Source organism: Mycteria americana, chromosome 5 (assembly GCF_035582795.1).
Source record: "Mycteria americana isolate JAX WOST 10 ecotype Jacksonville Zoo and Gardens chromosome 5, USCA_MyAme_1.0, whole genome shotgun sequence".
In the NCBI taxonomy this organism is placed as follows: Eukaryota; Metazoa; Chordata; class Aves; order Ciconiiformes; family Ciconiidae; genus Mycteria; species Mycteria americana.
In genome coordinates this window covers 62,918,868-62,946,022 of record NC_134369.1, presented here as the reverse complement: position 1 = coordinate 62,946,022, position 27,155 = coordinate 62,918,868, and the positions used below count along the sequence as shown (strand labels likewise).

General features: G+C 36.9%; 1 protein-coding gene across 7 annotated transcripts in view; it reads left to right on the top strand.

The window, feature by feature from the left end:
* The window catches only part of PPP1R13B (protein phosphatase 1 regulatory subunit 13B), a 73,922-nt gene that overhangs the window by 13,151 nt on the left and 33,616 nt on the right, over positions 1-27,155 (top strand). For 6 of the 7 annotated variants that reach the window (XM_075503688.1, XM_075503685.1, XM_075503683.1 and 3 more), the window contains exons 2-4: positions 15,153-15,300; positions 22,302-22,421; positions 23,925-23,992. In XM_075503688.1, the coding sequence (XP_075359803.1) occupies positions 15,153-15,300; positions 22,302-22,421; positions 23,925-23,992 (336 nt within the window). Of the gene's footprint in view, positions 1-1,049; positions 1,252-15,152; positions 15,301-22,301; positions 22,422-23,924; positions 23,993-27,155 lie in introns of those variants that run through there. The other variant, XM_075503686.1, reaches the window with a different exon arrangement.

The window sequence follows — 27,155 nt, the reverse complement described above, 5'->3', positions numbered from 1 at the left end:
ATGTTGAAGCAGGCTAAATACGGTATCTTACTAACTTCTTCTTCTCTGCCACTACTTGTAGAGAAGGGTAATGTAACAATTCTGTGGCTCACAAATGAAGCTGAGAACCCCTTACTTTTCCCTTTCTGCAGTTAATGTGTAAGGTGCTACACAGAAAATGTAACTCATAGCTCTGAGAGATGGGTTGTTGAGGTTCTGTTGATCTTTCATATTATGGGTTGGATTTTTTTGGTTTGTTTTTCTTTTTTTTTTACCCCCCTTGGGTCACTTGCTCACTCTTTCTCTCCGTTTTCACTATTAAGGGAGTGGATTGGGCTGGAGAATATGCTTTGCTCCTGCAATTGTAGAGTAAGAGCTGAATGCACTGTTGGTGCCATCTCTGTCTGTTCCCCACTCTGGATCCTGTATAGTGTTGACAGGAATGATGATAAACATTTGCTGTCCCTTGACATGAAGAGGCAATCAGAAACATAGTTTACCATTTTATATTCTCTGCTGCTTGAATTACGTCCAGCAAGAAGACAGAGTTTGCCAAGAATGGAGTAGTGCTTGCACTATGGTATTTTTAGGCATAAATACATGGTGGATTTGTTGTTGTTGTTTGTTTTGTTTTGTTTTTAAGCTGGTTGGTCTTTTTAAAACATTTTCCTAATTTAAGAAAATGTGTCATGGAAATGTCTTTTGATAGTTGTTAGGATCGTTTGCTCTTGGAACTTCTGGTCATATCATTGCCCCCTTAAACAGGAAAAGAACTTCTCTCTCTTTTGAGACAGTCAGAGCCTTATATGTAAACTTGTTTAAGATGAATACTTACTGTTTGTCATTATTATAATAGTAAACAAAGATTACTATTCACAATGAGAGGATAGCACAACTCCTCTACTGCAACCTTGCCTAATTAGGTGAAACCTGATCTAGCCTATCTTGTTCCTGTCACAACTGTGGCCTGTCTTGTTTCTTTAGAACATCTTATCACTGCTCGTCATTACTGCTTGAATTCATATGCCAGTAGACCAAAAATATTCCATTTAAGTAGTTTTTCACTGTAGTTGTTGCACAGAAACTGTTCTTAGGTTTTAGCTCTACACAATATTTTTATATTCACTACTATTTACAACTGTCCACATGAAGAATATTTTAAGGATGGTTCTTCAGAATATTATAAAAACATCAAAAGAGAAATCTTGGCTACCAGAAAAGACTGGACTTACCTCTAAAAACTGGACAAAGGACAGAATTATAAAAAAGAAGGTGGGATTACTTTACTTTTTGTTTATTTGCTGTAAAATTAAGCATTTGGGGATTTCTTTTTGTAAAACCAAGCAGTGTATCCTTATAATGGGTTAGAGTGTGTGTATGTGGGATTTTTACTTGAAGATCAGAGATTATTGCCTTATATGGGTTTCTTCTGTATATGAAATATCTGAAATTTTTAATTTTACCTTGCATAAGTTGTTTGATTTTTTTTTTAGTTATTATTTATTGGTTTCGATTCGGCCAAAGTGGAGATCTGAAAGTAAAACAGAATAGCTTTTAATTTTTAAATCTGCCATTTAAAAACTAAAGAAATGCACTGGAAAGAGTTATTTTCTATTATGTGCAGTTTCCACTCTGTTGGAAGGAAAACTCTGCAGAGTGTCCGTTGAATCCCAAAGGATGAATTCACTTTTCAGTTTTTATATTTTTGCCAAGCCAGATAACATTACATCTAAGACTGAATGGTTGGTATTCCCTGACAGCAGTACACTAAACAATCAGTATTTTGTTAATACTTTCCACTCGGTGGGAGAAAGCTGTGGCAGTCCCTTCTTGTTTTGCTCTATTGAAAATAAAAGGCAAGAGTAAAATGTTGATTCTGATTGCAACGTTACATATGGATGTGTGTCTGTAGATATCATAAACGTTGTTCCTTGTTTGTAAAATGAAAAAGTGATGTTCAGTGCTGCAAATCACCTTTATTAATTGACAAAATCATGATGTCTTTAGTAAAAATACTATGTTGGTTGGCTCGGGGTTTTTTGTGGTTTGGTGGGGATTTTTTTGTGGTTTTGGGGTTTTTTTGTTTGTTTGTTTTTTGTTGTTGTTTTCTTGAAAAGTTGTAAATTAAAAGATGCAAACGTCTGTCTTTGTATCCTATACTTTTTTGATGAGATTATTTTTAATACAGTAGGTAGGTCAGGCTTTTCTGGAATTCAGTGGATTTTGGATGACTTTGCTGTAGCTGTTGACAAGGGCGAACACAAGACTGTAGAAACGTCAGCACCTCCCTTTCCTTAGCCTTGGCCAAAATATTTTTAATAATTTGAGAACACTCAGTTCTGTGATACAAATTCTGTGGGACACTTTTGTTGCATGTGGACTTTGAAGACTAAGTTGTCTTTCAGGAAAATTAACCCAAAACCTCATGCTTAACCCTGCTCTTCAGCTTTGCCTTGTGTTGTCAGAATGAGCTTTCTTTCAAAGTAAATAACAGTATTGTTAATCCCAATATGCAAAAACCTTTATTAGAACTTCTCCCCATATCCCCCACCCAATAAAAGTAAAATACTGAATTTTTTATCTTTTTTATCTGTCATCTGGTTCCTGAGTCTTTGAAGGGGGGTGTCCTGTTTTGTAGGGTTTGGGGTTTTAGGGGGGTTTGTGTGTGTGGTATATGTTTTTTTGGTTTGGGTTTGTGTGTGGTTTTTTTGGTTTGTGGGTGGTTTTGTTTGGTTGATTGTTTGGGTTTTTTTAACATTTCCTTTTGGTGAATATGATTTCCCCCCACCCCCACCCCTCCCGACTAAAAAGTTGAGGTTCTTATGTAATAAAGTGATCTCAGAAGCTGAGTCATCTTGGATTCATTTGGTTTTATTTTTAATTTATTGCCAGTTCACCTGAGTTTACTGAAAATTTTACAGCACTACAGTTGTGCTGTTCTTCAGCAACACGTCTTCTGTAATGTTTTGGAAAGTAAGATATTTAATAGCATTTTTTAACATATTATTCATATCTCATCAGCTGATGAAATGAAATGGGCAGTTAATATTTTAGGACTGTTGTTTCAAGCTTGTCATGCATTTGATGTATGACGTGCTGGTTACCTTGACAGATAGGAAAGATTTACACCACTGAACATTAGCACTAAGTTGTGTTTGCGATCTTGTCCGATGAGATGCAGTTGTAGTGCCACAGTGATTCCTCCTTCCTTTTCCCTGGGGGCTGTGGGGCCACACCTGACCCTGTACTGGGCGTCCCCACTTAACTCTCTGAACCATTTGGTTTGGAGGACTCTGGGTTGGGATGTGAAGAATAGTGGAAATGTGGACATCACGTTTATATTTTATCAAAATAGAGCTGTCAGAGTTTATGGACAAATGGAATTCAGGAAAGATGACTGCTCGAATGGAGCTATTGTTTTCATCTAGAATCTTGCTGTCCCCTGAACTTCTGACTTTTCCTGCTTATCACTAGTGTTCCATGCATTTGCAAATGCAGCGTCTGCGGCAGTTTTCTAAAAAGAGTTTTGCAAGAATCCATTGTTTAGGGAATTCTCATATTAATAAGCCTAAACAACTATTACAATATTTAGTTATAGCAGGGGTATTTGCTTAAACAGATTAGCAATTTATTTTACTTTTTTATTTAATAATCAGCACAAAATTGATATGCTTGCTGATTTTTAATTTTTTTTCAAGGTGCTCTAGATAAATCTCATTGAAATTAGGCAGGCAGTACTAGATGAGGTATGTTATACTAAGATTCACAGACAAAACATATTCTAAAAGATAAAAAAGAGTATCTTTAATGAAACCAATGAGTTTCAGAAAAACTCTGGGACTTCTTCAGAACTGCTTGATTTGAAGCAGTCTTCTGTTCTTGGTGGATTGGCGGCAAAGACGCATTTGCAGTAGTCCTATAACAAATCAGAGAATACTAATTTGCAAGGTGAGAATACTTACTTTCATGTATTGAGTTGTCATGAACCTTGTAAGGGGTTTAGGAAATCCAGCATGAACTGATTCGAGCAGAGAGTCTTTCAAGAAGAGTTTCCAACTTCCACCTTTTAATAATAGTTGTGTATATCATGAAAGATAGCATATCTTTCCACAGTCTTTTAAACAGTGGAACAAAATAACATTTCAAAGCCTTGTTCTGGAAAGAATAAAAGTCTCTCAGTTTATAATGTATGTTCCCTAATGGAGAAATGTGCTCAGTAAGAATTTGTTGGTGTACCTAGAATTATCCCTGTGTTCTAAAGTCTCTTACATGGTAACTAGTGTCTTGACAGTCCTTTGGTAGAATTATTTGTGTCAAGGAGCAACAACAAGATCTCTTGCTGTTTCTCCAGATGTAGCAATTTAGGAATCAAGCCAACAGATAATATGATGCAGGGATGTTGAACTCATTCTGCAGCAAGTGCCAAATTACATTTTCCACTAGAAAACATCACAAGAGGCATGTTTTACAGATTTCTCTAACTTCAGGCTGTGTTGCTTTACCTAATGATGATAAATATTGCACTTGGACCAATTTCCTTTTAAATTAATAGTTTTATTTGTAATGCAACTTCTTTTATTCTTTTAACGTGTCCCTTTTCAGCTATACCCATTTTCCCTTCTGTAGCCTGCCTATCTTTAAAATGAATTTATCCAAATCTCAGCTCCTGCTTCCTTTTAACAGAACCATCTGAATCTAAAAGAAGGCATTCCAATGTTGTGACAACACACAGCTTCTATAAAGATAATGTCTGGAGAGCTGGCAGTGGTTTAGTACCGTAGATTGACTGTGACTTCTAATATAACAAAGTATAGCCTAAAATCTGATATAGGATTATAATGTCTAAATGATCGTGTCACTATTCTGTCTTAGGCAGATGCTAGACACTTAACATTTGTTAGGTCAGTTGTTTTTTTTAGCCCTATTCATATCTTGCTCCTCTCAGCCTGTAGAACACCCATTCGAGTCTGTGGGTTGCTTGTGTTGTTTACACAAGTGAACTTTTAGTTGCTATTGTTTTAATTAGGAATTGTTTTTCTAGAGCTCTGGAAGTCTTTCAATTAACTACTACAATACCTTTCGTTTAATAATCTGTGGATCTATCTTGCTTAGTTGAATATATTTAAATATGTGATGATAGTTGCTATTTCCTTCCTCTAGCAAAAATGTTGGCTTATTTCTCCGCCCTACAAAAAGCCTGCCACTGAAAGAGTAAGAGGCTTCAAATTCCAGATGTACAATTGATGCTGTAGCTTTTTATCTTTGAGTAACAAACAGCAAGAAAGTGTCATAAGTATCCCTTCAGCAAATAAATATCAAGTAGGTGTAGGTTTTTGAAATAGTCTGAATCATGTTGAACACCTACTGTCAGACATGAAAGCTCATTTACTGAAGAGGGCAAAGGCGACAGTCCTGAAAGTCCTGAGCAGAAATGTCTGTGGTTTTTGTCAGCTCTTTAAGCCACTGCATACATGTAGGCCTTATAAAATTTAGGAAAGTCTTGTTTAAGGATTTCTTTTAATGCTATGCTTCCACATTTCTATAAGAGGAGTTAAATACTTTTTTTTAATTAAAGTGATTTCTGTGCTCTATCAAGAGAAGTAATTTTATACCCCATCACTAAGTCTGTTGGTTCAACTATTGTGTGACAAGGCTAATTTTTTTTCACCTGGTTATGTTTTCTGTAACCAGATTGTCTTGTGCAGAGCCTGGTGAAGGTGGATCTCCAGGTGGATCAATTTTTTTTCTTTTCTTTCAGTGGTTGCTAAATGGCAAGTTAATGCAACTAGTGTACGAGCTTATGCAAAAAATGCTTTTGTGAGATAAGTATAGTTAAAGTACATTTAAGCAACATTGAATTTGCAGATTTGATCAAAATTGCAAATGTTATCCAATAATAATATTAGCTTGTTTGTATTTTTGAGTAACATTATAAATGCTTAAGTTTATCAATAGTGAAATTTATGGTTTTAATGTTTGTTAGTAGCTGAATGCTATACATTTTAGTGTCTGAGACTTGCTTCCAATTTTGTGAATTCTTTTGCAGGCCATATGGAGGCAGTTGGCTTCAAATTTGAAAGCGTAGTAGGAAACATGATATTGGTTTCACAAGTCTGCATTTTGGCAGAAAACTTTACTCTTTTTTTATATTCTTTGCAAACTGAAGTCTGTTGTTTGCACTACCTTTGTGAATTTTACTAATACAGACAAAGGCATCACTGGGCTTTAAATTTTGGCCTGAACTTGAAGTTTGTACAGCTTGGATATGAGGAGGATGTGAGGAAATGTGTTCAGAAATATGGAAACTGAACACAGTTATTTCTCACCCCATATATGGGGAAGGGGAAAAGATGTTAAAGGAAAGAAATCTCCTATGAAAAACACAGTAATCAATAATAAATTTGCTGTATGTCTCAATGCTTTTATTTGAAATAAGAGTTGTTAAACATATCGCAAGAAATTCTTCAAGAGATCTGATTTTGAAAAGAACAGTTTCTTTCTGAAGGTAAATCATTATTGGAACAAAGCATGCTGGTGAATAACTTGTTTATTAGCTGGACTTTAAATGTTTCTTTTTAATATAGGGAAGTGTAATGGTTTAATCTTATTACTGGTTTTCTGGGGTTTACATATAATAATCAACATCAGAGATTTACTTGGGATTTGTTTGTCCTGAAATCTCAACAGTATAAAGAAATACTCATGACTTGAGTCAATAATGTATCTTTAGATGGCTTTAATTAAAACAGTTTTGTGGTTATAATTTCATAGTCTTCTTTCTTTTAAAATGTAATTGCTTAAAGCTTCACCAGTAGCATGGGAGGAATACAGAGAAATTGTCCAAGCAGCCAGGGATCAGGTTAGGAATGCTAAAGCCCTGGTAGAATTAAATCTGGCCAGGGACGTCAAGGGCAACAAGAAAAGCTTCTATAGGTATGTTGGTGATAAAAGGAAGATAGGGGAGATGTGGGCCCTCTCCAGAAGGAAATGGGAGGCCTGGTTGCCTGGGCTACGGAGAAGGCTGAGGTACTCAATGACTTTTTTGCCTCAGTCTTCCCTGACAAGTGCTCAAGCCACACCACCCAAGTTGCAGAAGGCAAAGGCAGGGACTTGGAGAATGAAGAACTGCCCACTGTAGGAGAAGATCAGGTTCGAGACCATCTAAGGAACCTGAAGGTGCACAAGTCCATGGGACCTGATGGGATGCATCTGTGGGTCCTGAGGGAACTGGTGGATTGAGTTGCTAAGCCACTATCCATCATATTTGAGAAGTCGTGGCAGTCCAGTGAAGTTCCCGCTGACTGGAAAAGGAGAAACATAACCCCCATTTTTAAAAAGGAAGATCTGTGGAACTACAGGCCAGTCAGTCTCACCTCTGTGCCCAGCAAGATGATGGAGCAGATCCTCCTGGAAGCTATGCTAATGCACATGGAAAATAAGGAGGTGATTGGTGACAGCCAACATGGCTTCACGAAGGGCAAATCATGCCTGACAAATTTGGTGTCCTTCTATGACAGGGTTACGGCACTGGTGGATAAGGGAAGAGCAACTGACGTCAGCTACCTGGACTTGTGCAAAGCATTTGACACTGTCCCACATGCCATCCTTGTCTCTAAATTAGAGAGACATGGATTTGATGGATGGACCACTCATTGGATAAGGAATTGGCTGGATGGTCGCACTCAAAGAGTTGTGGTCAATGGCTTGATGTCTAAGTGGAGACCAGTGACTAAGTGGCATTCCTCTGGGGTCAGCATTGGGACCAGTGCCATTTGACATCTTTGTCAGTGACACAGACAGTGGGGTTGAGTGCACCCTCAGCAAGTTTGCCAACGACACCAAGCTGTGTGGTGCGGTCGACGCACTGGAGGGAAGGGATGCCATCCAGAGGGACCTTGACAGGCTTGAGAGGTGGGCCTGTGCAAACCTCATGAAGTTCAACAAGGCCAAGTGCAAGGTCCTGCACACAGATTGAGGCAATCCTAAGCACAAATACAGGCTGGGAGGAGAATGGATTGAGAGCAGCCCCGAGGAGAAGGACTTGGGGGTGTTGGTTGATGAGAAGCTCAACGTGACCCAGCAATCATAGAATCATTAAGGTTGGAAAAGACTTCTAGGATTATCTAGTCCAACTGTCAAATGTGTGCTTGCAGCCCAGAAAGCCAACCATATCCTGGGCTGCATCAAAAGAAGCGTGACTTCTGTAAGGGGTAGGGAGGTGAGGTCCCCCCTCTACTCTGCTCTCGTGAGACCCCACCTGGAGTACTGCATTCAGCTGTGGGGCTCCCAACATGAGAAGGACATGGACCTGTTGGAGCAAGTCCAGAGGAGGGCCACGAAGATGATCAGAGGGCTGGAGCACCTCTCCTGTGAGGACAGGCTGAGAGTTGGGATTGTTCAGCCTGGAGAAGAGAAGGCTCCAGGGAGACCTTACAGCAGCCTTCCAGTACCTGGAGGGGGCCTACAAGAAAGCTGGAGAGGGACTTTATACAAGGGCATGTGGTGATAGGACGAGGGGTAATGGCTTTAAACTGAAAGAGGGTAGATTTAGATTGGATATAAGGAAGAAATTATTCTCTGTGAGGGTGGCGAGGCACTGGAACAGCTTGCCCAGAGAAGTTGTGGATGCCCCATCCCTGGAAGTGTTCAAGGCCAGGTTGGATGGGGCTTTGAGCAACCTCATCTAGTGGAAGGTGTCCCTGCCCATGGCAGGGGGGTTGGAACTAGATGATCTTTAAGGTCCCTTCCAACCCAAACCATTTTATGATTCTATGATTCACCTAGTTAAGTCTATAATCTTAAAAAGGGACAGTGTTCATACTGCAAATAAAGTTAAAATTCTGCTTTAGCGCTTGAAATATGCAACTGGAATTTCTACAGCTGTAGCTGATGCAAGATTTATGTAATGGCATGAATTCCAGGCAAGCAAACTTTCATGAGATAATTGGTAATTTGTAACTTTTTTCTCTGACCATGCTTCATGCAGGGTTATGCATATTAGTATGTCTCATCACCAAAGGGATGATTTTTCACCTCATAACATTTTGTTTGTGTCTCATTCTGTAATTTTTTCTAGTAACTGAAAACCTCAGTCTTAATCAAAGTTCATATTTGATTGATGGGGCTTTGACATTTCAGTAAGATATGCTTTGGGATGTTTCGGTTAAAACTCTATTGTAGTCGCACCTTAAATACAGCAAGCTCCTGGGACTCTCAAGCCAGAAAAATCAAGGATGAAAGTTATCAAGATTTCTTGGGAGATGTTGATGTCTCTACTATGCAAGAGAGATTTACTTTGAAGAAGTGTTTTTGCTGATTGTTCTCGTCTTGGAATTGTAGGCACCACTAAGTGCTCTGAAATGGCAAAGCACAAGATCATGAATGGATTTTTTGGAACTCTTTATTAGGGGAAAATGCATGGTGAGAAGATAATGCCTTCCAATTCCTGTGAAACAGAAGGAATGAAGTTGGCATTTCTATTAGAAATGTATTTTGTACTTTAAGTTCATTGTGTGTCAGCCTTTTAATAATAAACATTTCATATATTTGAAATATTGAATCGCTCTTCTGCTGTAACAGGAGTTTTTTTGTTTCTTGTTGTTTCTTACCTTTACACAATGAAATTTCTAGGTTGGGTTAAAAAAATAGGGCAAAGGGAAAATCTAATAAGACTAAACAGCAGTGTGTGAATTTAGCCATATTAAATATCCAATATATTCTTAACTCACAATCATATGCTTGATAATTCTTAAATTGGCAGAAGTTATTAACACAAAAATATCTATTATCCACTATACCTTTAGGCATTCCTATAGCTAGATTTGGATAATGAGAGCAATGGATAGCACAAAGGGAAAAATTCACGTTTTTCATTTTCTTGGGATGTGATTTTTTTTCTTAACCTTTTGTTCACTACTTGAATGATTTTACCTCTAATCTTGCATAGATGTGACTTTTCTAAATGACTTTGTTGTTGTAGACATAAAATGGGTTATATGCAGGAAAAGTAATGATCATCTGATCCATTTTTGCCAGGAGCCCTGGTTTTGAGTGGAAACATGGGGTTTAGTTAAAAACCAGTTATATGTGAAGTAAAAAGCCAGCTGGGTAATTTCCAATCTTCATCCCCCAAACTCACTATTTCTCTTTTTCTAGTTGGATATATGACTGTTACTATACGAAAATAATCTTGGACTTGTTTTAAACTCTAATGTTTCAGCATGTCCTGAAATAGTACTTGTCTGATTGCTTTCTGATAGCTTAATTCAGTTTTCTACATGTAGGGTATCGGGAGATACGGACTTATATGGGCCATGTTAGCCTGAAACATCAGTATTTATTGTATCAGCTGTCTAAGTTAGTAAATTTTGCTGTGATAGGCATCATGAGTAAAAAAGGCACACCAGTGAGAAGTTGGGAAACTGACAGGCAAGTTCCCAAACTCTGAGAGCATTAGCTAGACCAGTGGATAGAAAAAAAGCTATCTATGTCTTACATATTGTACAGGAAAACTGGAGATAGATCTGAGACACAAGACTGAGAAAATGATTGGTGTCAAAGATGCCTGTATTACAGCTCAACCTGTGTGTTATGATGAGTATGAAATCTAGGGAGTCATTGGACAAAAGTGCCTAAGGACTGTGTTACAGCCATATGGAACTTGAATTGACAGATAGGCGTTCACAAGAGATGATTGAAGACTGTCAACATTTCAGCTTCCTTAGCAAGAGATCAGGTCTAGAAAGATAAAACTGTGTTATCTCTGTAGATGATGCCTGTTGAAATTTTTGTAGGTGACATTATGCAGCTGTAGAAAGAGATGAGATCACAAGCGATTATATTCCTTTAGATAACACAGGAAGTATGGTTGGAAGAGGAGAATTGGGATGGGAATGGAGAAAGGGGAGACAACATACTAAGAGGAACACATACAACTATTTGACAAGTGTCTGTTAGGCAGAGAAGATTTGGGTAGAGTACTGATTCTGAAGCTCTCCTAGGAGCAGGTAATCTGTAAGCTAAGAAATGAGTGCGATGACAGAATAGTTTTGAAGGCAGGTTGTGATGTTTGCTATAGCTTATCTGGCGTGGAAAAGACCTGAACTGTGAAGGGATATACTGGAGTTTGGGAGGAGGTTAAAAAGAAAAGTAAAAAGATATGAGAATTCATGAAAGTTGGAATAAAGCCATTGGTTTGGTAGCAGGAGCAGCAGAGAAGAGTAACAGACAGGTAACATTTGTGTGTGGGTTGAGGAGAAGGAGGGAAGTGTAAGATTTGGAGCTTGGTATTCATTGTGGAAAAAACACATGATTTAGAAGCCCTGAGGTGACTTGCTCATGAGTGTTGTGTTAATCCTGTTGTGTGACATTGTGCCCAAGTATTAAAAGTTTTGAATGATTGAATTGAGAGATTATCAAAGAAATGCTACAGTGGTTATGATCTCCTCTTGCAAGATGGGTTTTTACAGTTGTTCCTACTTAGGAATCCATTTAAAAGGAGAAATCAAAGGATTTATCAGTTCTCCTGTGTCCTAATCTTTGGCTAAGAATGTTTTTTCATAGAGCTAATATACTTCAGTGGGTGTACTGTGTGTGTTTCATGTGTATGCTTCACTCATAGTCTTCAGTAGTAAATTTCCAGACTCCATCAATGCTTCTTTGTATTTTATCACTATGAAATACCTCTGATTCTTACTCCATCCTCACCGCAAATAGGGACAGCTATGACACTGACTTGAAAATCTAATTAATATTGCAATATATTAATAATGTTCAATATTTTGAGTCTTCCTGTGTATGTTTCAGGACATCTGTTTCACAGCACAGTGAAACAGTTCCTTTGGTGTTGCTCAGACAACCTGTTAAAAATAAATCCTTACTTAACCAAGTTTGCTTGAGGAGTAGTATGACAATAGTTGGCTACAGCACCTTGCCTCCTCATTAGCAAGATACCTTTCCCTAGGCTGTCTAGCAGATGATATTGTGAGTGATACCCAGCTTTGGAGAAGACAGTACTGGTGCAGTCAGAGCTGAGAGAAGGAGGTGGTGTGCTTGAGGTACAGCAAATTTTAGCCTGGTCTTGGAAAGGGGACTGTGAATTTATATAGTGGTTGAGGTCTGAATTTACGGAGAATTGATGGAGACGTATGGCATAACTCACACCTCCAAGGCTTTTCTTTCTTTTTCAGCCTGTCTGCAGATGTAGACAGATAATCTTGAATACATGAAACAAGTCTTCTGGGCCAGTGTTACCTTTACAGCAATAAAAAATCGAAACTTGGAAACCATGTAAAACTACATGATATTAAGCCATTCTATTTATCTTCTCATAACAAGATAACAGGTCTTTCAGACAAATGATAAAGAGGCAGTATGCATCATATCATAAAGGGTCTCTTGGCATTCTCATAAAGTTTGGGGAAACTTGGGTTTTATTTTGAAATTCCTATCAAGTGTTATGGGGAAACTGTATTTAGAATACCGGCATTAATTATTATCTGTCAAACTGGTGTTGTTTAATTTAGCTTACTTAATTTACTTACTATATATTCCTTAAATGTAACTGCAGAGGAAAAAAAAAAAAGAAGGAAAAAATGTTTTCTATCACCCCTGTGGCTAGGAGAAGAACTAGTGGGTTTAAATAGTGACAAGGAAAGCTTTCTGACTAGACTTCAAGAAACTTCTCCTTGCAACAGGAATCCTGGATTTCTGGGGTTGGATGGTTCAGGGAAGTGGTGGAATTTCCATCATGAAAGGCTTTTCAGAACAGGTTAAACAAGCACCTCTGCAGAATAATGTAGGTATAGTTGATCCTGCCTGAGGCCAAGAGACTGCATTAGATGACCTCTTAAGGTTTCTTCTAAGCCTATTGTTTTATGTTCATATATGACTTTCTTCTTAAATATGAGGTCAAATTTCACTACAAGATTCCACATCAGATATTTATTCTGTAAAAGATTCCACAGCCACTGAATATTGAGACTATGTCTGAATCTTCTACAAGGGAAAAATAACATTGTGGGCTGTTTACAGCACGTGGTTACATGCACTTTCATTATTATCTGTGGCTGCATCCTATAGTTTCCTCCTAGCTTGTGCTATAGCTTTTACTATAGCTTCCTTTCATGCTGCTGTTGGAGAAACTTGGGGTTGAATTCTAGTATATTTACAGCCCTGGATGAGTGCTTCTTGTGTTGAAGTGTAGTTACTTGCAAACTTCAGGATACAGCATACAAACTTGGCAGGCTGAAGGAGAGTAGAAACATGGACTAAAATAGCCTGGAGGACTGACGAGGAGACTGAGAGCTTGAAGCCTGGGCTTTCTTGGAATTTGTCCTGTGCCTACTTGTAAAGTAGATAGACTGCTCTTGCTCAGTATTTAGCTGTTACTAATGCAAATCTCCAGTTTGGTACATGTATATGTCCCACAGATAAAAGTGCTATGAATGTTTTTAAGAATTGCCTATGCAAATTGAAGGACAACTCTGTTTAAGTGGAGAATGCTCATTTAATGAAGAGCTTTTAAATAATTAGGTTTAATCTTTGTGGTTCAATATGTGATGCCACATTTTATTTACTGGAAAGATCTGAAAGAACTTTCTTTGCAGAAAAAATTACTAATTTTGTCACATTCTTTAGGGACATGTATTATTATGGTATCTTTGTCTTTTAAACATCATGTTATCTCTGTTCCATCCCCATGAGTTTACGGAACAGTATTGTGACTACAGATGGGAAATGAAGGTGCAGAGAGAGAGAATGGTTAAAAGTATCTGTTTAATTTCAACCAGGAGCTTAGGGTCAGGTATCTTTCCAAGGATTTAGTGTAACATAGGAATATGCATCTTTGAATACAACCTTTATGGGTCCTCAACCAGTCTCACTCAGGAAAAAATTAATCACTTTAGCATCATTGTATTAGGACTCTGTTTCTTGGTAGAATGTTTTTTATCATTTCCTTCTTACAAGCCCCTCAGCTGTTGACTATATGCTTCCAGCTTTTGCAGTAAATTACATGAGGGCCTACAGAACAAATCCATTGAGAATACTGCATAAGGTGGAGGCCCTTAATAGGGGGAATGTAGCAAAAGAACATATTATTAATGATGATATCATAATACATATGCACCAAGGGGGTGAGGTGGGTTAAGTTAATGCGCACAGTTTTCGAGTGTTTAACTTTGCAGCAAGTTACACCTGCTAACATGAAGAGGGATGGAAGTATATCTGGATATGTGTATTTGTGCCCACATTTATTTAAGGTGGAGCAAGGAATTTGAACAGAAGTTTACATCAACCAGGATTAGTACTAGCTCCTAGTGCTAGGCTTTTCCCTTTGTAGATTTCATCCCACTTTTTCTTCTTTCTGTTTTCCTTGATGTCAAGTCATCTTGAATGTTGTTAAGGGGGGAGGGGAAGAAAAGATACTTTCTGTTTTATGACTGCTTTCCAGCTGGAATAGCTGGGAGCAGTTGCTAGAGGAAAAGTAGTCTTTTGATGTTGTAACTTTGAGTGAAGAGAGCACGCTTAGCACCGCTGTGGGAAGGTTGCGTGTACAGTCTGATCAACACAGCAAGCTCGGGGGGTGGGGCTAAAGTAGTACAGAAAGAACTGACTTTTCAGAGGCTTTCAGCTCTAGCAAGTATACTAAGCAAATGCAATCCCTTGAAAAATGTGGCTTCCCCCCCCCCCTTTTTTTTTTTAAACTCTGAGGCTTACCATTTAACCAAAGGCTTACAATTCAACCAAATATAACTGTAGCTTCAGAAATACTGCAAAAATTATGTCCATCATGCAAAGGGTTGCCCACCTGTGAAGCTTCAGGTTACTTTGCCAAAGTATGTATTTATTTGCAGCATTTAAATGCTATGATTTCAAGCATCTAACATAGCCAAAACTTGTGCCTTCCCTCCTAGCCTTATTGTCAGACAGAACTAAATAATTTCAACTGAAGCTTTTAAAAAAAATTGTCAATTCAATGCACTGTCAAAAAAAATCAACACAAAGGACTAAAGCTTTGGCAAAGTTACAAGAAACTGAAAACTACTTTGATGGATTGTGGTAACCAACCATAAGCATACATTTCCATTCACAGGGAGATTATAAATCTTATCCATAATCTTATTCTTGTCATTTTTTTTTAATATTCTGCTGCTTTTCTTTTTTTCTTTCAGATGATATTAACTGTGTTTCTGAGTAACAATGAACAGATTTTGACAGAAGTTCCAATTACACCAGAAACAACCTGTCGCGATGTAGTAGAGTTCTGCAAAGAGCCTGGAGAAGGAAGCTGCCATCTGGCTGAAGTATGGCGCGGAAATGGTAAGTAAAATGTTCAGTAGAAATTGATTTAAATATATGTACCAATTTTAACAAATGTAAAACTGACTTTTCAATATTAATGATTTCAAATTGTTCTTTTTTTTTTATAGCAAACTTGGATGCAAAGCATGGTAATTCAATATCTGTAGACATTAATGGAATTCTTGACTTTTTCTTTTTCTCCTCTGTTTTCTTCCTCAGCGTGGAGTATTTGATAAAATGCATGTGTAAGATATGTTAGTGTTCTGTATTTCTGTTTTTCAAATTACATAAACGAAGTATTCAGTATCCCCATCTTAAAAGAAAAAAAGTTGGGGGGGTATTTTCACTTCTAGAAGCCATTTATTTCATATAGGCATACAGCATATATAGGATGGAGGGTATTTAAATGATGATATGGAATCTCGGTGATCTTCTCTTACAGCAAGTGGGTGCAGATCACCACCTGCATTCTTTCCAATCCAATTTCCTTACTATTAGGCATACGGACACAACCTGAAATTTATGAACACAACCTGAAATTTATGAATGGGTATAGATTTTTTACCTTTATACCATAAATAGCAGATGTTCTGCAGCCAGAATTGTGCCAGAATTGGACATAGTATCTCCAGCTTCTTCTTGAACATTTCCCATCAAAGACTTGACAGCCTCCCTTGGGGCAGGTAGTAGTGCCCGTATCCAATTTGTGTTGCCTGTATCCTAATTGTTATTTCACAGAATAATGGGGGGGGGCAGGTTTTTTCAGGAGTGCATCAAAACAGCCCTATTATGGATTCTGGTTCTAGAGCAACTCTTGCAATTGCGCGTAGTGCAAGCCTCCACGTTATAGTATATCAATGTATGGATGCGAGTAGAATCGGTGGATGGGTGAGGATAACAGTTAGGCAGGTTGTTATCCCTCGGTTACTAAGGTAACCCCTGTTTAAGCTGTTTATGTCATCTGTTTTGTATAAAGACTGATGAGGTCATAACTTCATATTGAATTCTTAAATTTTGCATAGAGGGGTTTTATTTTGGTCAGGGGCTTTTTGTCAAACAGACAAAACAGGCATTATTCAAATGCCTTTGGAGCTTTTAAGTATTAGCAACCTAGAATATTTTCCTCCTGGGGAAACTATTCATCCTCTTTTCTAAACTGTTCTAGGACTTTGTAAAGGGAAAAGGTGCTTCAGTAGTAATTTCCTAACTGGATGGGAACTCACAGAGTTTAGGCAAGAGCGAGCAGGGGAGAGGTAAAGCATGTCTGCAGTTCTAGGAATACAATTTCAGTTCATACTTAGGAAACTGTATTTAAGGATAAAACTTACAAGAGGGTTAAAACTTTTTCAAATTGGAAGTTTAGATTACAGAGAGTCTATGATGCCAAGTGCATCACATAAATTTCTAAAATAGATCTGCAGACTATATTTAACAGCACTCAAATATCCCTAATATTTTCCAATTGCTTGTCTGTGAAAGTGTAACATGTATGGTATTATTTGTTGTTCTGCTTTCACAATACTTTGCGGGTGTATTTCTTAAAAAATGCAGAGAATGTTGTCAACTAGCTTCAAAGGGTTACTGGAAACTGTAGCCAGTGATCCACAACATCTTTCTGGGACACTTATGCCTTGCAGCCCTGGCAAGTGCAAGCACACATTTTCTATAATAACTTCTAGGACTGAGAAAATATTTTATCTGTGGTTGTAATACATTATTTCTCAAAGTGTTAGATATCTAAAGCTAAAAGTGTCTATAAAGTGGGAAATAAAACTTATCCAGGAAGTTGTGATGGAGAGACTAAGACTAAATTAGGGTATCTACCCTGTGAATTATGCATCTATAGTCAATGGAGATCTAGATACTACCATGAGTAGAACATGGAGAGCACTGATTTCAGCTAGTTGTTATCTATTTGATTTTGAGCATCGGAGCTCGCCCAGTTTTCTGAAGTAGACATCTACATACAGACACCTAAGTTTTGGAGCAGAATCCTGCCCAAGGCTTCTACCTGTTGAATGGGTCTCTCAAACTTTTCAAAATGTGCTTGTGGCTCGAAGTTTCTTCTAAAACTCCCATGAAGGTGCTTTCACAATCCTGGCTTCACTTGCTAAATACCCAAGGGGATAACTGTATAGATCTTTTCCATTGAAAGTGTGGAACAGAAAAGACTAGCAAGAATGAAAGAAAAAATGAAACACCTGTGTTTCTGGATCTCTCAAACAGGCCTGTACTGTCAGCAAAAAAGATATCCTGCACACTGGTTTTAAGTCTCTTTGACAGGAATTTCAGCACAAGCATTTTGTTTGTTGTTCTTAAATGTAGCATACTGTTACAAAATCTGTGTGTTGGTGGCCTCAACTTCTTGCCCCAAAGTCTGTGGTAGATAAATTTTTTTAACAGGGCATAAATATGATATTTTTTCCTTCACCTGCTCCTGAGAGCTAAATTAAACTCTTTTTTTCCCCTGAAGTTTTTCAAAATAATTTTGCTTGGAGCAGAGGTCTTGTGTAGAAAACAAGAGTCTAAACAGTTAAATGTAACAGTTACAACAACAAACAACTTAAACTATGGTTCTGAGTGGGAAGTGTGAAGTAATTTGCAATGAAATTGCAGCAAGTTGTGCCAGTGGAAGAGTATTTTTTCTCTTCTATTACACTGGCTCTGACCCTTCAGCCCGTATCCTCAAGAGAGGTCTACAAATGTTCTTTCAGAAGACATTTTGGAAATTAAAATTCAAAACAAAAGTTAATACAGAAAAATCATGAGTTGAATAAACACATTAGGTTTTGTCACATGCCGCAAGTGGTTTGTTTTCTTGGTAGTCTCTCCATGTTGCACAGGTGACAAATCACAGCTCTCTCCATAAAAGAGAGCTGTCGTACCTGTCCTCTTGTGAATGTGCTTAACTCCACCATTCTACAGGTAGCCACAGCCTCTTTTAGGTAGCCCAGCTGAATAATACATGTCTACTCAAATTCAAAGCAATGGGGCTTGTAGTGTAGTTTTATTATCGGATTAAAAAAACAGTTTGTGTGCCCAAAACTTGTCCATTTCCTAAACTGTATTGATCTAACAAAATACTGTCTCCTAATAATCTTCATCTTCTAAATGTGTATGTACAAATAAATGAGAAATACTTATTTGTACATAAATGAGGGTGACGGAGATAGACCATTTGTCTTCCACAAAAATGTTATTAAATTCCATGCAAGTTTGGCTCCAAAAATTATGAACAATTTCTAGAGTTCAGAGAAGGATTACAATAGCTTAGCTGTTGCAAAACATATTTGTTTATTTATTATGTTAGCTTTTGTGTGGCAAAGAAATGGTTGAGGAGCTTCCCAAGAGTTGTAAAATAGTTCAGGTATTGTTTGTATTAGAGTTAAGAAACTGATTCTTCTCACAGGTGCATGACATAAGCATTTGGTTTATTTGCATTTGATTTTTGTATTTCATTCTCTGTTCCCCCTCCTTTCCAGTTTCTTGAGATGAGTAATAGTTGAAAAAGTCAATAGCATTCATGCCTATGCAATTCATGCCAATAGCATTCATATCAGTACATTTTGTAGCACCTTGTGCTTTGTCAGTTTGAAGCTTCCTCTTTTTGCACAGGTTTCTCACGCTATAACAGGAGACGAAACCCCACAGGATATTCTTCCTCATTCCCCACCTATTGCAAATTGCAGTTGGTAAGGACATTAAAAGACAGGTGTGACGCCAGAACTTGTAGTGTGTTTTAAGAGAGAATGGGTTTCTACCTTTAAATCCACCCAGTACTCAATTATTCACTTCCTTTACATCGGGAATGTCCTTCAGCAATTGGTATTAATTGGTCTTCCTGAATTTAGTTGTAACATAGAGGCAAGTGACCATGAAAGAAATAGTTGTTTACTACAAGTGTACTTCTGCAAACCTGAGGGGGGAAAGACTCGTTCCTGATCTTGCAATGAACTCCCCCACTATGGAGGTAATCCATTACGTTGTATTCTGGTTTCATGTATAGCAGACGTAAACGTGTTTATTATAAACAGCAGGATACTTAGAATCTGTTTTTATCCTGATTACGAAGTCTGAAACTTATTTTGTTTTAAATTGTGGGTATATAGTTCCAACAGAAAGATTTTTGCAGTTCTCTTCTAAAACATTGATGCAGTATCTGTGTTTTGGTCTTTCCGGGTGTTGCAATCATTTCAGAATACTTAAAACTAGCACATCCTCAAAACTTTTACTTAAAAAGAAAGGAGTCAAGCTCAGTTCTCAACAGTCTTTCATAATTTTCATCGAACTTAAACTCTAAGGCAGTTTTTGCAAATAATTATGGATATATGCATATATCATGGTTTTCCGTGTAGTTATTCATGAAAACAAACATTCTCTAGATAATTTTTTAATGTGTTGTTAAAGTATAGGGATCCAACCTGTTATTACTCTACACCCATTCTCCTATTTCACCTTTTCTTCATTCTCTTCTATTTAAACTTTAAAATTAAAGTTTGAAATAGTATTATGAAAGCAATTATTGACAAATATGTCTGAAGCTATAACAACTGGGAAAAGTTTAACTGCAGGTTTTTTGTTGGTTTTGGGTTTGATTCTTAAAGAACAGCTATTTCCAGAAAATATCCCTTTGTGCTTTCCTAACCTACAGCAAATACAAGATCATGCTTTCTTCCTGTAATTTTTCTGGATTTAAAGGATTTCAACTGAAGGAAGGAATGGGGACTTCAATTCTCATCATGTCTTGTGTCAAATGTTAATGTCCATTTCTTCTTCCTCTTTCTTTTCTGAATCTGTTTCATGTAGCTAAGTTGCACAGAATGATTAGTGCTTCTTCATTTTTCTTTTCTCTGTTTCAGTGATTATGATGTTGCTGTTACCATTTTAACCTGTTTTCTGCCCTTTAGGGCAACATATCCTGAATTGTTTTTGTGGAAGAATTGCAAAAGTAGTAGAAAATGTCTTTCCTATTTCTCTCCATGGTCATGTCTGAAAAATATTAGCCTTGATGATTCAAGGTACATTATGTAAATGAAACCTTTTATTTTGAATAGCTCCAGGATCAGGGCCTTACTTTTTTAATGGGAGACCAGCCTAACTGGGAGCGATGCTGCAGCCACTCCTCACCATTCCAGAATTAGCCCAACCCTGTTCAGACATCCAGTTTCTTGGTACTTTGTTATCAAGCTTCAGTTTTTGCTAGGTTTACCTAGCAATTTTTTTATTTGGGAAAAATTCCTAAAAATTCTTATCTTCTGTGTCCTAAAGTCTCTAAACTAAACCATTTAAATATTTTTACACTCTGATCTTTAGAAGACTTATGCTGCAATTTTAGTGGATATGCTTCAAAGCACTTGAAATCTTACCTTACTTTAGGAGTTGAAAAACCTGAAAATCATGTTTTTAAAATGCCTTTTCAAGAACTGAGTTGTAATAAGCCACTGACCTTATTCTTGTGTGCATAAACACTATTGACAATGTTTCTTGGAGTCCACTTGAGTGAGGAACAAGAAAAAGAAAAGAAAAGCACCTATTTTAAATCCAGGTGGTATGATTTTTTTGTTGTTGTTGTGGGTTTTTTTTTTTTTTTTTTTTAGGAAGATAGGTAACCAGTCAGCTAATGAATATAATTAGCTTGTCGTTTAAATGACCTTTCCCCATTGAAAGCAGCTAGATAGAACTGTGGCTAAACTGTGTTAATCACTATACCTCTTTGACGTGACAGATTGTGACAAGACGCTTTATTGTATTAAATGCATTGTGAATCAAGTGATGAAAATGTATTGTTCTTTAAATACTACAATTAAGTATCCCAAGAGTATCAAGACATGTATACATTTATATAGTTCCTAATGCATATAAATTTAGGTAAATTTCATTATAAAAAGGTATATTTGTGATGTGGTTTTCCCAAGCTTTCCCCAAGATACCTGTCATATCATTGAATCGTTTTGCCTTTTCATGTCAAATAGGTTAAGTATGAAATGGATAACAAATTGTTAGTGGTGCTCTGCCTGGTAGGAGATACTGTGGTTTGGGTTTTGAGGGCAGGGAGCATTTTGCTTTTAACAATGAAGAATGCAAACTCCACCTTTTGGTTTCCATCCAAGCCTGATTTTCTGTAGTAATATTGGTTTGACATGGTGCTGCATGTAGGAAAGCTAATGAAATCTCTTCTAGTAAAATTTTATTCTGATTAGAAGATATCTTCTAATACTATGCTTAGTATTAGATCTTAAAAGATCTTAAAAGGAAGCTTTTCTTACCTTAATGAAAACATTTAAAAATAAATGCAAATATAATTATGGAAACAGTGAAAACTTTGCTTTTGAAATGTAGTTTCATTTTGAAATACTAAATATATAGCGTGCAGCCTCTTAGTAATAATATATTTGATCAATTTGGAAGAAATCACTATGAGGATGTTTTACATTTCTTTGGGGGAAGACAAAGAGACTGGCTGCTGCATAGAACTTAGCCTTTATTTGTTCAAAGATTTGCCAGTAATTCCACATATGCTGGAAGTTAATGTCTGGCATAGTGTATTGGAGTGGGAGCACCTGCTCAAGTTCTTAGGAGATGAAATGTCAATATAATGGTAAGGCTTTTAGTCTGAGTGGAAACCCGGAGGTTCAAAATGAATGAATCATTTCAATAATAGAACAAAATATCCATCTGGTGGTGATGGGGAGCAAAGATGCAAAGATCAGCATTGTGAAAAAGGTTGTGGTGCAGAATTCCTAAATTAGAGTTTTTAAACACTGGTATTTTTTGTATGGTTTTGCAAACTGATTACGTACTGCTGTTAAGCAGTGAGCTATGTTACACTAACAGGCTAGCTTTTAATACAGTGCAACTATTGGCTGTTGGTGCCTGTGTCTTTGACTTTGCATAAGACAAAATACATTGGATAGATTGAATTGCTACCAAAAAGGACATTCTGATTCTTAATGAGAGTTCTAGAAAACTTTGCTTAATTTAAAATAGTTGTGGTAAGTTTTTTGGTCTTGTACTTTTAGAACGTCCCATACCCTTTGATCACATGATGTATGACCACCTACAGAAATGGGGTCCCCGCAGGGAAGAGGTGAAATTTTTTCTTCGTCATGAGGAGTCGCCAGCTGAAAGTAATGAACAGAGTAAGTACACTTATCCTGTAGTGTTGTTACCTAAACATATTTAAAAGATTTCTGAAGTGAGTTTGATTATCAGTTCTTTCAGTGAACTTCAGTAGATACACGTAATACAGCTTCCTTATGCCAAAGCCATATTGACCCTTCCTCAGTGGCACATTTATTCATGTTCCCAAATTCCCTTCTCTAGAATAATTTCTACCAGTCTGTTGAGTAATATCATTGTGGTAAGATTGGTTTCTATTCTGCTTAATACTGATCAAAAAATGTTGGTGGGTGTTACAGGCTTAATGCATTTTTTTTTCTTGTTGAGAGAGAGTCCCTACATTTTGAGAGCGTGAGACTGTTCTTTTTGACCTCCTGTTCTCTTTCAGCTGCACCAGAGAAAAGACTCAGTAAACTACTTTGCCTCCTTTAGAAACTAAAATCTATTTTACAGACATCATTGGCAGAGGTCTCAGTGTCTTTACTTTCTCAATACTTCATGTAGATATATTTAATAGTGGTGATAATTCACACCTTGAAAAATCGCTGGTCTGCTTGGTTCTACAGGAAAAGTGTTTATATAAAACAGTGCTGCATTAAGTGGGACTTTCTTAAAAGACTGGAATAAAAAAATAGAAGGATTTCAGTTTTCTGATCTGTCTAGTATAGACTGTACTTAATTTATGAGAAGACTTTTGAGGCTGTGCGTTATATACTTAATGGCTGTCAGACTGTCTGAAGGATAGGACAGGTATCTCAAAGCAAGATGTGTATTTGCATGCTCAGATTATCCTTACTCATTCAACTAATCTGACTACTTCTAACAACCGAATTTCAAGTCTTGGCTGAGTCCTTATTGCTTTGAGCTGGGGTTTCTTTTTGTATTTCTAAGTGGTTCCTGGTTGCTTTGAATGCCAGAAGTAGCAGGCCCAATAATGTATGAGGGATTTTTGTATTAATAAGGTACTTTGTAAAATACTCGGTCATCCTTTGGGCAATACAAATTTCAAGTACGTTAAGAAATTTTAAGATACACCTGAAGCCACGGAGTTTCATGTACAAGGAAAACGTTGCTTCTGAACCACGCATGCAAGGCTTTTTAATTAATCATTCACCTATGGATCAATTTGTAGATTAAAGTTGTTTATAAGGCATTAGAAAAGCTTCCTCTATTGTATTCATTTATAATGTATTCAACTGAAGCTACTGCTTCTTGGGGACACAGAAATATGAAACTTCAGTAGTCGTGCTCAGTACATTTCCTTTCATGACATCGTTGCCTAAACACAAGTCAGAAAAGTAGAGCTGCATGTCTGTACTTTTAACAGAGGAAGCCTGTGAAGTAAATGCTTTATTTCTGCTGACTCCATTGCTTACAAAGAATACCTAATAAGAAAGAGTTGGAACTAGCAGAATAAAAATTCACAGGTAAAAGCTGTATATAAAAATTCTTGAACAGATTCAAGAGTGAAAAGTATTTGTGTTGAAAACTGAACTTTGCACTGAGTGATACTTTACTTTTAGGTGGACGTCAAGCCCAAAATCAAAGAAATGGCATAAATATACCTTTGGAGAAACGCACAGAGAATGGGGTATGTAAAAAAAATCCTAAAGGTTTTGGATCAATTTCACTCAAATATTTGATGTTTTTAAAATTATTGTTTTTCAAGATCTATTATGATGTGAACTGGTGGAAAATGCATAGATCTTGTTCTGTTTTGATTGTTTGTGTTTGTTATGAAGTGAATGGGAGAATATGGCTTTTTCATTAACTACTCTAAATTTTCTGTCTAGAAAGAAATTCACTTATGTGATGTGAGAAGCCCCCGGAGTCTTATTAATTACTGCATTTTCTAATCTGTCTTCCTCTGTCTTATTCATCCTGTGTGAAGAAAAAACCAGCTACATTATTTTTTCATACTGCTATTGCCTGTCCAGACATCTTTTCTTGTTTGATTTATCTCACTGGTATTGATTCATGACATAGCCTCATATGTTAAAACATGAGAATGTATCTATGGATTGAGATGTTTTCAGATGCTGGTAGAAGAGGTTGCATACCCCTCAGAGACACCTCTTTATACTGTTTTTTATGCACTTGGTTCATTTCTGTGTTTGTTTTTTTTTTTTTTACTGAAATATTACTAGGTTTCTAATTTAAAATACATATTACATAGCATAGGCAACCTGTTTGGTGGCATTCAGTGAATCCTGGCTTGAACATTTCTCTTTTACAAGTAGAACATAGTACATCTCTTTCAAAATTACCGTGGCTTGAAAACCTTCTGCTCCTGAGCTGAAACTCACTGTACTTTCTTCTCTCTCTTCTCATCCTCAATACTAATGAAGGCTCTACAGAGCATATTCTGGTCTCATTCACTCGGAGCCATTCTGCTGCCTTTACTGAGGCACTGTAGCTATAGTTGACTATTTTTAAACAGTTTAAAATGTCAATAAAAAGATTTGAGCTCACCAGTTCATAGTTGTATTGTGTCTCCATGAAGCACTGTCAATTTCTAAATATGCATAGGGCTCTTTCTCAGAGTAAAATAATGCTTAAAAAGTTTAAAAGCAAACAAATCAGGTTTTTCAAGCTGAGATGTCTTAAAGAAAAAAAGAATAAAATGTTAAAAATTATTGTGCAGATTAAACAATTCTGTGCTTGTATATTGCCTGATAATTGGCATCAAAAACACACACACACACACTCTTACACTTAAATATGCAGCAACAAAATTGTTCAATCAGTTTGCAGCTCTTAGCAGCTCATTTTGTGTATGGCATGTGGGCCCAGCAGAAGGAATTTTTTTCCCTATTCAAAACAGTTAATCATGTATTGCTTTCTACGTTCCTTTTCTGTAGAGAACAGTAGCTGATATCCTCTGCTGCACCGATCTGTTTATCCTGCTTCCATTGTCATATTGACAATGTAGTGAGATCATAGTGCTATAATGTGCTAGAGGGACATAACTCTTTCATGACCTCCCCTGATCTATTCTTCCGTGTACGTTGTAGCACATATACTTCATTTGAGACATAATATCTTTGGAAATTAGGACTGGGATGTGCAGTATGCCTTATAATCTCACTTCTTGGCAGCACTAAAGTTTATGATAGCATGGCTTTGTATTTAATTCAATTTGCTGTTAATTTTTATGGGTAAAGCTCAGACCTGGTAACTTGAATAACACCACTGCCTGCGTGCCATTCAGTAGATATTTTTTAAAAAACCCAAAAGTTTGGCCACAAAATTAAAAATTATTAGGGAACTGATCACTTTAAAATGGACTTCTACCAGGTTTAGGAAATTATTAAAACACAAGAAAGACTAAAACCCAAAGGGGTTGTATTAGTGTAAATTGTGGTGTGTTTTATGCCAAAAATGGTACAAATTAGATTTTGAAAGTGTATAAAACTAAGATTTTTCAATTGTATCAAGTTTTAAATTAAAGGGGGAGGGGAAAAAGAGGTGGCTTCAGGATCAAGGATTTAATCAGCTTACACTTACGTAATGCATTAGGCTTATTCATTGTTACTGGCATACTGAATGTTAGACTAGCCCTAATATCAATACAAACCAATGGAACGTTGAAGACAGGTCAAATCTTACCATTCTGCATTCAGGTATATTTTTATTATGTGTACTGCTTTAATGATGAAATAATTGATTTTTACTTAATATCTGGATAGAGCTGAAAGTGTGACATGCATAGAAAACTTTAAGATGAATGTTTGCTTTAATGTTTGAATCGATAGTCTTGGAAAAAAAGATGGGCAATCTGTCTGAAATTCAATTTGGAATTTCAGGAATCAATTTTGGAATTAATACTATTAATTGGCATTTTGTCATATGCAATAGGATTTTTTTCTTCTTGGAAACTATATGTGCCTGATCAGCAATTGTTTAAATAATAGTTAGCTTAAAATCACATTATATAAATGCTTAAGTTTCATTAGATTATCTTCCAAATAAAGATTTAATGTTAAAAATAGAATAGGCTAGGTCTCTTCAAACAGTGAAACATTCATCGTTGTAAAAAGAATACTTATCTGTAAGTGCTCATCTGAGAGCTTTGCATTCTGCATAACAAAGTCTAAAGGAAAAAGTACATGACATTTTGTAAATTGACTGCTTCTCTTATTCCTGAGGTGACCTTTTGGGGTTTGCTTTTGTTTACAACTTTCCTTCTTGGAAGTGGAATTATGCTGTAATCAGGGCCTGATCTCTTTCCACCACTACATAAAGGTACAGATATGTGGAGATAAGACTTACATAACTAAACATTTCCTTTTGCCAGGGAGATTGGACAGTGTCTCCAGAGGGAGTCTCTTCTTTGAGAAGCGCTGCCTCTTCCTCCTCTTCCTTTCTTTTGCCTGTGTAACTGAGCCAGTTCGATTTGAACACAAGTTGTAGCAAGGGAAATTCTTATTAAATAATGGGGAAAATGTTTTCTCAATGAGAGTAACAGACATTGGAACAGATTGCCCAGAGTCTGTGGAATATCCATCTAGCAAAATAAAGTCCTGTGCAATCTTGAACTGCTCCAAGCAAGTGTTATTGAACCAGGTGACTTCCAGAGGCTCGTTTCTACTTAGATTATTCTTTGATTCTGTGATCAGTGGCCATGAAACAGTGATCATACAATGCTGGGTCTTGTTTGCTTCCAGATGTCCTAGCATGATCCAAACTTCATTCCATAGAAGCAGCAGCGGTCTGAAAACGGTGAGACAGAGCAAATATAATTATAACCACTG